Here is a 12,073-nt window from a genome sequence, read left to right as displayed (position 1 = left end):
GTCCTTTGACTCAAAAGTTAAGAATGTCATGGATGATATTGCACCTGTGAAAGTCAGTAAGAAGACTGGCAGACAAAAGTCATGTTGGAGAAAATCAACAGCAGTGCAGATCATGAAAAGGCAATGCAGAAAGGCTGAGCGGACGTGGCGGAAGACAAAACTTGAAATCCACTATAGCATCTATAAAGACAGCCTGCATGCTTTTAATGTGGAATTAGCCACAGCACGACAGACGTTTTTCTCAAACCTTATAAATAGTAACCTGAACAACACCCGCACTCTTTTTGCTACGGTTGAGAGACTGACAAACCCCCCAAGTCAGATTCCCAGTGAAATGCTTTCTGACAGCAAATGCAATGAGTTTGCCTCATTCTTTTCTGAGAAGATCGAAAATATCAGAAAGGCAATTAAAACATCAGATGATGTAGAGATATGTCAGATTCAACCACAATCTCAAAAAGGAGTCACAATGTGTGTTCTTGAAGCAATTGATAGCAAAACTTTGGAGGAAGTAGTACAGCACCTAAAATCCTCAACCTGCTGTCTTGACACACTCCCCACATCTTTTCTCAAAAGCGTGTTTGACTGTTTAAAAGCTGACATCTTAGAAGTGGTGAACACATCACTTCTTTCTGGGACTTTTCCAAACGCCCTGAAAACTGCGGTTGTTAAGCCCCTCCTGAAAAAGAGAAATCTTGATAACAGTATATTGAGTAACTATAGACCGATATCAAATCTTCCGGTCATAGGCAAGATCATTGAAAAGGTAGTTCTGAATCAGCTGAACAGCTACTTGAACTCAAATGGTTATCTGGATCATTTTCAATCTGGTTTCAGACCGCACCACAGCACAGAGACAGCGTTAGTTAAGATAATAAATGATATTCGCCTAAACTCTGATTCTGGTAAAATATCAGTGCTGGTACTACTAGATCTTAGTGCTGCGTTTGACACTGTCGATCATAACATTCTTCTAGACAGACTGGAAAACTGGGTCGGGCTTTCTGGAATGGCTCTAAACTGGTTCAGGTCATATTTAGAGGGGAGGGGTTATTATGTGAGTATAGGAGAGCATAGGTCTAAGTGGACGTCCATGACATGTGGAGTCCCACAAGGCTCAATTCTTGCGCCGCTCTTGTTTAGCCTGTATATGCTCCCACTAAGTCAAATAATGAGAAAGAATCAAATTGCCTATCACAGCTATGCTGACGACACGCAGATTTACCTAGCCTTATCACCAAATGACTACAGCCCCATTGACTCACTCTGCCAATGCATTGATGAAATCAACAGTTGGATGTGCAAAAATTTTCTTCAGTTAAACAAGGAGAAAACTGAGGTCATTGCATTTGGAAATAAAGATGAAGTTCACAAGGTGAATGCATATCTTGACTCAAGGGGTCAAACAACCAAAAGGCAAGTCAAGAATCTTGGTGTGATTCTAGAGACCGACCTTAGTTTCAGCTGTCATGTCAAAGCAGTGACTAAATCAGCGTACTACCACCTAAAAAATATTGCAAGAATAAGATGCTTTGTGCCCAGGCAAGACCTGGAGAAACTAGTCCATGCCTTCATCACCAGCAGGGTGGACTATTGTAATGGTCTCCTCACTGGCCTTCCCAAAAAGACCATCAGACAGCTGCAGCTCATCCAGAACGCTGCTGCCAGGATCCTGACTCGAACCAGAAAATCAGAGCACATCACACCAGTCCTCAGGTCCTTACACTGGCTTCCAGTGACATTTAGAATTGATTTTAAAGCACTTTTACTCGTTTATAAATCACTCAATGGACTAGGACCTAAATACATTGCAGATATGATCACTATTTATACACCCAACAGACCACTCAGATCACTAGGATCAAGTCAGTTAGAAATACCAAAGGTTCACACCAAACAAGGAGAATCTGCTTTTAGTTATTATGCTGCTCGCATCTGGAACCAGCTTCCTGAAGAGATCAGATGTGCTGAAACATTAGTCACTTTTAAATCCAGACTCAAAACTCATCTGTTTAGTTGTGCATTTACAGAATGAGCACTGTGCTGCGTCCGAACTGTGCTACTTTGCTTCTTTTATTTTAAACTGTTTTAAATCAATCTCTTTTTGCTTTTAATTCAATTTATCTTAAATCAGTGTTTTTATTTTATTTTAATTTCTTTTATTGTTATTTAAATCTTGCAATTATTTTATTTCCTCTTTTGTAAAGCACTTTGAATTACCATTGTGTATGAAATGTGCTATATAAATAAACTTGCCTTGCCTTGCCTTGCCTTGCCTAAAATTGTATATAATTTTATTTTACTATTTCCCCAAAATATGCTGAATAAGAAATAAAAGGCTACAGTGTCAGCATTGATGAGTTTTTTTTAAACAAGGAGGTACAAAGTGTGCTTGTTTTAAAACTGTGTTCTACAGTATAATGAAATTAGTAGTTTAGTTTTCTTAACATATTGCTTTCAGCAACCAGCGTATCATCAAAGAAAAATGGGGAGGAAATATAATTTTAAGCTGTTTTTCAAAGCACTGGGTAGTGCATGCACTTTACAAAGGGGGTTCGGGAAAAAGCAATAGACCGTGACCTAGAAAGGAGGACCTTTAGAAAACACTGGTGTTAACGAAACCCCTGCTCAGCAATCTTAACCTTCAGTTGTAGATTAACTGGGAGGTTTTCCTTGAACTCTTTGAAGTTGGTTTATTCAGCTGAAACGCAATCTCGCCTCCAATACCTGAACTGTGGGCTGGATCTAGAACAATGGTAGGCCTAACATATGTTGGTTGAACATGACTTATCATATTGCATTTAAAATGGTGTATGTGCATAAAAACCAAAGCTTGAGGTGGTCTTTCTGTGGGAAAGAGGTGTTGTGTGTGCGCCTCTAAAAATGCTCTTTGAAGGTTCCTTGCAGATAAGGTCAAGTTTTTCAAACTGAGAGTCACACCATTGAACGTTTAACTGAATAAACTTTCTATAGCATATGAACTTGCCGCCTAATCTCTCCCACGGTCAAAACAACTCTTATACAAACCTTCAAGGAGACTATTGAGTTCATTTTGTGCAACCAAAAGTGGATTGGATTGGCGCTGAGGAGAATGTGATTAAGTTTTGAGTTGCTACTTCGACATATTTACTGTACTTTGTCATTAGGAGGAACAAAGCCTCAAGAGACAGAACGATATTTCACCTCACGTCTTTCCTCAAAGGTGAAGTGAATCCTGTTTATTCGCCGTGTCACTGATTCGGTGAAGTCCAAAAAACGTTGTATTCTGTGAATCTTGGATTCTCTTTCATCAAAAGCGCGTTGACACAGCCAATTATTCTGCAAAATGTCGGACTTTTTGAAGCAGAGCCAGGTACTTCAGCTCAGATCTGAATCTTCTGTCATTCTTGGTTAATTTCTTCAATCTGACAGGGTTTCATCGAACTCATTTCTTGCAGTTTGAAGATGTTTTCTCCGCCGGTGCTTGTTTTACGTTTCGTAAAAGCAGCTCTCACAAATGCTTCATATTAAACTCTATCAATGAAAAGTCACTTGTTGTTTTCTTGGTTCATATTTGTCAAGGTTAGAGTGTGAAGAATCTGAGACGACAGACTTTTAAAGGGTATTTGTTGAGTTATTTTTCTTTTCTTTTAGGGATCTTCTTTTTTGGCCATGCTAGATTTTAGATTTTTTTTTTTTAATGTGTAAAAATACATAGAACAGGTGCTACTATTCAGCTTCACACACACATTCATGCGAACCATAAAACACCTGGACGTGTGCGTCTCACCCTTTGCATGAAAGAGAAATGGGGATCGTTGAACGTGACGGGTTTGCAGAGCGTGACAAGTGGACAGTTGAGGAAGGAGGGAAGGGGTGCGGGCTGGGTACGGTCTGTGTAGTGCTGCCAAAAGCAAACAAACCGCAGTCCACTGATAGCTCAGTACAAAGAAGCCAAAACAGAACAGACCTATAGATTGAAGTCTTTCTCTTGCCCACTTCCTCCCAAGCTCTTATTCTCTCTTAACATGCCAGCTGGACCGGACTGGACAAACGATAAATGGCAAATGCTGATTGACGCTAGCGTCCATCATACAGATCAAGCTTTCTCTTTGTTATACAAAGATTTGTGTGTGTTCATGTGCAATTTTTGCCATTTTCTGTTGAGACAGGACAAAACATATTAATAAATAAACTGTTATCTAACATAAAAATAGCTATAAAAAGTATGAAAAGCAGCTAGTTTTTTAAATGTGTCATATTAGTTGATTACTTTACTCAGATGTACTCTGCAATTAAACTCGTCTGCAAATATATATATATATATATATATATATGTTGTTGTTAAAAGACCTGGTACCTCAGTACCAAGTCGGAATTTTTTTTTTATTGTCACGGTATCAGTTTTTTTCAAGTACTGGTTCATGAAACATAAAGTCCCATTATTTCCATGATGCAGATACTATAGACTTAAGATAGAATTAAGAATTATAAGAATCATAGAATTAAGTTTAAAAATGGAATGTAGCCTACAGTTTGCTATATGGACCAGTATCTGTAAATATTAAGCAGCAAAACTCAATTCAAATATGAATCCTACATGTTCTTTGAGACTATGCATGCATGCATGAATGAATGAATGAATGAATGAATGAGTTAATTTCATCAATTAAAAGACAAATTAAATTTAGAGTTATTTGTTGTAATATGCAAATGTAACAGTAGCTGTCTATTACATCTACTTAATTACAAACAGTAAGTACAAACTGTTCCTTAACTTAGTTACATGGTAAGTACATTTTGCTTTATGTAAGTACAATGGCTACTACTAAGTACTTACTAGATGATTACTCTGTACTATGTACTTTTTTTGCAAAGCTTACCAGCAAGGTTAAAAATTAAAAATTTAATTTGTATTTGTAATTTTATTATACCTTATCTTGTATTTGCATAATTATACCTGAATTATGACTATTTAAGTTACCATTATTACAGCTTGTCATTTTGTATAATAGTTGTGTCCCACATCTGCGCTAAAAATGCTTCCAAAGCTTACCAGCGAGGTCAAAAAGCCACAAAATTCCAATTTTGATTTCATTAAACCCCATCCTACATATTTACATAATTGTATCTGAATTCGAATATTTAATTTAGCTTAGATGGACTAGACATATTTCATTTTTCTATTATTTGCATCCGTACATGTAAAATAAAGCCGTGTTTGTGTGTGTGTTTGATGTCTGTGTGTGTGGCTGTCTGTGTGTGCAGATTGTAACTGGTAGGGATGCCCTCCAGGAGCGAGCCCTCACTTTGAATCCCACTTCAAACGCTGATGATAAAACAGACGAACACAGATAGAAAGCAGACAATCCTTTTTTATTTTAATTAGAAAAGAAGCAATTAGACCTGTGCTTCCCCTCACCGCTGCATCAGAGTTTTTGACTGATATCACACTGTTCTTGTTGAGATGAATAAGGTACCCCGTATGAATTGGAGGAGTCAGCTCCATTAAATCTCAGTGGGCCATATTAAAGCTATTACTTCAAAGAGAAAGCCTTAGCATACTTCTGACAAAAAAAAAAAAACATATAGAGCTAAGTCTAACTTTTCCACCTTTGTACCTGAATTGATACAATCAGTACGCAGCAAACAACTCCATCCAAATCATCACTGCACCTTTGATATTAATATTTACCTGACTGTATGTTCAATGTTTCTTGTGTTTGCACTGTAGGGGGCAACAAGCTGAAAAATCAACATTTCCGCCTAAATTGGGCTTGGATCTCGCTGGAGAAAGAGTACTACCAGGTGGATGAAGAGAGCAAGTTTCTGGAGGTGGTCTTGAGACGCAGAGGTTATCTCGGCGAGACTTCATTTGTTAGTAAGTGATGTTAAGAAAGTGCTTAATTTCCCATCATGCATTACTGATAAGATTTTATCAAGCCTCTTTGTAGTGGTAAATAACCGTGACCTCTAATTTACTGATTGGAGTCTCTTTATAACATCACTATTTTGGGCTCTTTGAACTTCTACTGATGTTGCTCTTCATGTCATCAGATTTAGTTGCTCGATTTGCATCATTTGTTTCCGCCTACATCCACACTGATAATGCTAGTTTTTATGACTCGTAACGGTGGAAATTAAAATCGGCAACCCGCATATTATTCAACTGCCAGGTGAGTTTCCACAGTCAGCAGAAAGAAAGCTTTCAAAATGATGCAATTGCATACTATACACAAATAAAAAGCACATAATTTATGCAATGCGACTTGTTGAAGAGATATGCTCAGTTCTGTGTAGTAAAGCATCGCTTATTTCATTGGCCTCCAGCATATTTGATGTAATCATAGCAGTCAAATATTTTTTAGTGACCACTGAACTTTTTTGACCCCCCAAAAATACTCTGGTATACAATAACCTACATATGCATATTATAAATCTCTTGTAGTACTCCAGGATCTCTTTCTTGATTTTACAGGTTGACTGTAAACTACTGTACCTTTCAAATGTGTATGCTCAGAAAGCTAGATTTATTCATTTATTTAAAGAAATTAGTACTTTTATTCAGCAAGGAGACATTAATGAAAAGTAACAGTAAAAAATACATACATTTCAAATGCATACTGAAAAAAGTATACACTTAACTTTAATACACTATGATAATATTTTGAGTTATTATTGTAGTTTTTATTAAATCATTTCAATACTGTTTATTTAGTAAAATATGTAAAAAAAAATATTCCTTAAAAATTCTTCCTCTGGAAGGACAGCAAAATTTTGTGAAAGATTAAGTTTTAAAAGATGACAGCAAAAATTAAATACATTAAAAAGTATATGATTAAACGTATAATGTATAATATATTATTCTAAACCTATAATAGCTTAGGATAAAGTTTAGTATTGGTTTAAATGATTTGGACTACATTTTAAGTACTGTATTTTTGTATGCTTGAAAAAATTGCTCTCACTGATGTAAAAACTCACCTGAGAGTCATGGAAATGTTACTCCTTAATAGAAAATTTCAGCTTCTGGAATGAATGTTTATACGATTTTAAGCTAAATCAGTTCCAGCAGCCCAACAGAGCATGACATTAGCAACACCAAAGTCATGAGTTTGATGCCCAGAGAGCATCAGCATTTCCTTCATCGCCAAGAGGGAATTTTTCATTTGCATGAGCTACAACCTAGCGTGGAAAACACTGTAAAAATGAGAGTTACGCTGTCAGGTTCACACTGACAGCCTTCCACAAGCCCTGATGAAACAGATGAATATTCCATCCGCATGCTGAGCTTGACCACCATTCCACATCTCACCTCGGTTCCGGTCCAGGGCATCTCTATAAGACGGGCTGCTGGCCTGCTGTTCATCTGCCACTCGCTGGGTCTGGATCAGAGACCTTCCTGTACTGAAGTGGGGAGATGAGGAAGTCTTTGAAATGATGATTTCTATTCAATGATTATTTAGATTTTTCACTCTCTTCCTCAGTTTCTCTTCTCGCTGATGTTCTCTGAATAATTGCTTTTTACACATGCACGTGACATGACATGACAGGACCTTTTTTGTGATGTACCGTAATATCAAAGCGCTTCTGTCTAAATTTGCTTCAAAGAAGTCAGGTCTTTTTTCTTATTTGGCAACCCAATTTCTCCTCTTTTGCCAAAGCTTTCTCCCAATCTGGTCTTTCCTCTGGCAGTTATCCCCAAAAATGATTCTTCCCTCTGAGTTTTTTATTTATTTTTTTATACTTTATAAATATCTCATTATACGTTGGTGACCTTTGAGATTTCTGTGGTGGGAAGATAATGTTGTTTGCTAGCTAATAATGCCCACCTGGCAACGCCTGCTGGCATCGTACAAACCTTTGTCAACCCAAGTGGACAGAGATCCTCCAGTGGGACTGCCAGGCTAGGATGAGCATCTGATCTTCTGAGGGATGTGGAAGGACTAGACTTTATAGTCTTGACTTTATTCTCTTCCCAAAGAACGGCACACCGCACTCTTTGAAGCTTTTATTACAGAATGGTTGCGTCATGCACACTGCAACGCCTCTACACTGGCTGTTAACAAAGCTCTTCTGTGATTTATAGAAACACAGACGAGGTGATATAAACAGGAGTTTTCTCAATCCCTTGACAGTGGTCTTCATTTGCTAGCACACAGCAGTTTGTTGAAAGGACACTAACAATGTTTTTGTCAATGTACATCTGTAAAACATGTTCTTTTCATTCAAGTGCACTAGAAAATATATATTTCTGTTTATTGAATTTATGTAAAATATTTTAATATTAATATTTATTCACTCTTTCATTCTTAAGGTATTGGTACCAAAGATGGTACTGCTGAAAAGGACAAAGATTTCAGAGGGAAAGCCCAGAAACAAGTCCAGTTTAACCCGGGTCAAACCACTGCTACTTGGAAAGTGCGCATCTTATCGGACAGTCTATATGAGCAGTCCGAGACTTTCCAGATTGTCCTGTCAGAGCCTGTCATGGGAGCACTGGAGTTCCCAGAAGCAGCAACTGTGGAAATTGTTGATCCCGGAGATGGTGAGCTCACAAAAAAAAAAAAATCAAAACATTGGTTCCAGGTGCTGTGAATGGGTTAGGGTAGCAACAAAGCTCAACTACCTGAGTCTGTTACTCTGCCTAGTCTTATTCAGTCTAGGGATGGTGATATCCACTACTGCTCAAAGGTTTGTGGTTAAAAGTCACTTAAGCTCACCAAGGCATGATTATGTGATGACTAAAAATGTAAAAATGTATGTTTTATTATAAAATATGTCAAAATGAAAAAGAACATATTTATTTAAAAAATATTCGTACATAATGCACTATTCAAACTTTTTTTCTCACAATTGTGTGTTAGCATCTTGCAATTCTGTTTTTTTTCTGAATTGTGAGATATGAAATCTTTTTTTCTTAGAATTGCGTGATATACAGTAAACTCACAGTTGCGAGATATAAAACCAGTATTATGAGATATAAACAAAAAAAAGAAAACAGAGATTCTGAGAAGTAAAGTCACAATTCTGAGAACATATCGTTATTTTTTCCTTCTCAGAATTACACTTTATTGGACAATTGCAAATTTATATCTCACAGTTATTTTTGAGAAAAAAATGCAGAATTTGCAAGATGTAAACTTGTCATTGTGAGATAAAAACTTGCAATTACCTTTTTTTAATTCAGTGACGGAAAAAGTCTTCTGTACTGTAGACTTTAGATATCAGTCAAATCTGAACTCAAATATCAAATATTAAAGTCAACATGAAATGTCATTTGCAGCATATTTTACTTCTGTGAGTTGAGTTATTTCTAACTGAAACTGATGAGAACATGTAAAACGGCACTTGATTTTATCAATTAGGAATTAATTAGATTTTGAAAAAGTGGTTGGAGGGGATGGGTTGAAAATAAAAATGATTGGTTATGTCAGCTGAAAAGGAAAGCAGTTTTTTCTTGGGAATGGCTTGTAATGATGAAACTTAGATAACATGTATTTAGACAGTAAATTGGGTCAGATTTTATAGAATTTTTACTTTAGTAAGTTTTGCTTTTTAGATTTCGAGCGAGTGTTCGATGTAGGCAATGTAATCATTTGAGCATAGAATAATAATCAGTCCAAACAGTCCGACCAAGCAAAGGTAAGCCAGAAAATGTGGAACAGGAGTGTCGTGGGGGCGGACATCACAGCTGTCACCCATCTGTACATTGCAATCATAGCATAGTATCTCCAGAACATCCGAATAACATCTCAGTGCCTCCTCGTCAAAACACAGCAGCCAAGCCTCAGAAGTTGTGGCAGGATCTACGGCTGATTTAGCAGGAGCAGTCCCTTTGTTCTCTGATCTGTCTGAATGAGCGCTTTCTCCATAGATCTCTTACACTGCTTAAGATGGCAAAACTCACAATTGATTTCTCCGAAAATCACTTGTGTTACACACACACACACACACACACACACACACACACACACACACACACACATATATATATATATATATATATATATATATATATATATATATATATATAACTTTGCCTCAGCAAATGCTCCTTTTAAGCCACATTCATCAAAGATCAATTTCTGACCTTCTCAATCTTTTTTTTCCAGTGCTTACTTAAGAGGATAACATTACATAGTCTATTTGAGCTGAAGTGCAGAGATCGATGGAGAGGCACATAACACTGCAGTCACTGTGGCCTCATATGACATTTATCAGTTACAGAGATAAGTCTGTGTTATTTCTTATTCGCAAGAACATAAAAACAACTTAGTGCCACAGTTTGAAAGGTTAAATCTCATTTAATTATCTTCAGTGCAAAAAGCTCCATGCAGATTTGAACAAGGCATATAATTGAGTCTCTTTTGAAAGAAAAACCACATAGCTGTGTGTCCTCAGAGAGCTGCTCAGCCATATATTGTCTCAATAGTGCCTGAAAATCAAGTCTTATGCACATAAAGAGGATTAATTTATTTGAAGTGGTGACCATGGAGTTGGCAAAAGTTTTGAACCCTCAAATGCTCACAAATAGTATTAACTTTCATGCCGTCTTCTGGGTTTGCAATTAGGATACCTGTGATTGTTTTAGCTGCTCCCAACCCGCCTGATAAGGGTGTTCATATCTCCCCGCTAGAAAACATCAATGGTTGAGGATTTCTTATCACGAAACTTGGGTCTTTGAAATTATTATACAGTTTTGAACCTTTTGACAGCAACAGAGAGATCAATGCCACTTTAAAATCACTGTTACAGAATCTAAGTTAAACATACATTTTTAAAAGGATAGAAACTTTGAGGACTAAAATGTCAAGCTCTGAAAGATTCCACCTGGACTCCTCTCTCAAACCATGATTTCAGTAACTATTTTACATGTATTTGTGCTAAATTCGATGCTTGCTTTTTTGCCCTAGAATCCACAGTGTTCATCCCACTGGCTACATACTGATCGAGGAAGATACCGGAGAACTTCTGATTCCGCATGCGAAGATCTGGAGATGTCAGTCAAGAGCTCATGGTTGTCTGCTTCACACAACAAGGTAAATTATAATAGAAAATGAACTTAAAGGTATTCCCATTACTTACAAACCAAATCAAATTTCATGAATTGAAATTTTTAAGCTCAGACGATTTCGTCAACTGCAGTTTTAAACTTTTAAGTGGAGTTTATCCCTAACTAAACCCATGAGATTCAATTTGAATGCTCACAACTTCCTCTAATCTTCCCTTTATTCTCATCCGTGCAGGTACAGCCAAGGGCACGGTTCCCACCATGGTGCTTTCCTATTCTGACTACATTTCTCGACCCGAGGAACACCACAGCGTGCTGCGTTTCGATAAGGGCGAGACAGAGAAGCACTGCCGCGTGGTCATCATCGATGATTCACTCTACGAGCCAGAGGAAAGCTTTAATGTGACCCTCAGCATGCCCATGGGCGGTCGTCTGGGTCAGGAGTATCCCACCACCAGGGTCACCATCCTGTCTGATGCGGATGACGGTAAGATGCTTCACTGCGCTGGATGTGTTCGACTTGTTTGGTGTGCTTACTATTGCTATTTATATAAGTCTTGTAACGTTTCACCAAGAGAGCAAGTATAGTTTGAGTTTGATGATCAGAGGATTTAAAAAAAAAATAGGCAAATTATCCAGTGGGACTCAGTTCTGCTGTGCATAGTGAAAAATATAATTGCAAGAGTTTGTAACAGTTGCAGGACTTTTTGAGTGGGATTTAACTTAATCAGTAGTGTTTTGGACTGTTTAATGCGCACAGAAGACTGGAATATTCTTAATTTTGAAATACTTATGAGCTTTCTGAAGTTTTTCAGGCAGGTAATCATATAAAACAAATTGTTCTTTTAAATCTTTGGAGCACTTGCTGGCTAAAAAAAACAGTTTCTTAACAGGTGCTTCCATTCAAGGCTGCAGTTTGGGAAGCTTTCAGAGGCTTTGTTTTAACACAGCCCCATAGCGATCTAGCTCAGAAATTTGAAGCCAAGATCACACTGAATGTTTAATCTAAATTCATAGGATTTATTGAACACCACAGCAACCCTTGAAATGATTTTCCAGCCATAATTCATGAAGTATGAA

General features: G+C 37.3%; 1 protein-coding gene across 1 annotated transcript in view; it reads left to right on the top strand.

The window, feature by feature from the left end:
- Positions 1-12,073, top strand: part of frem2b (FRAS1 related extracellular matrix 2b) — a 64,498-nt gene that overhangs the window by 32,429 nt on the left and 19,996 nt on the right. Inside the window, 6 exon segments of the mRNA XM_043258293.1 lie at positions 5,714-5,860; positions 8,297-8,527; positions 10,896-10,925; positions 10,928-10,962; positions 10,964-11,021; positions 11,229-11,480. Of these exon segments, the coding sequence (XP_043114228.1) occupies positions 5,714-5,860; positions 8,297-8,527; positions 10,896-10,925; positions 10,928-10,962; positions 10,964-11,021; positions 11,229-11,480 (753 nt within the window).

The sequence above is a fragment of the Puntigrus tetrazona genome, chromosome 15 (assembly GCF_018831695.1).
Source record: "Puntigrus tetrazona isolate hp1 chromosome 15, ASM1883169v1, whole genome shotgun sequence".
In the NCBI taxonomy this organism is placed as follows: domain Eukaryota; kingdom Metazoa; phylum Chordata; class Actinopteri; order Cypriniformes; family Cyprinidae; genus Puntigrus; species Puntigrus tetrazona.
The sequence above is the reverse complement of the archived record's forward strand: the minus strand, read 5'-3'. Positions and strand labels throughout refer to the sequence as shown.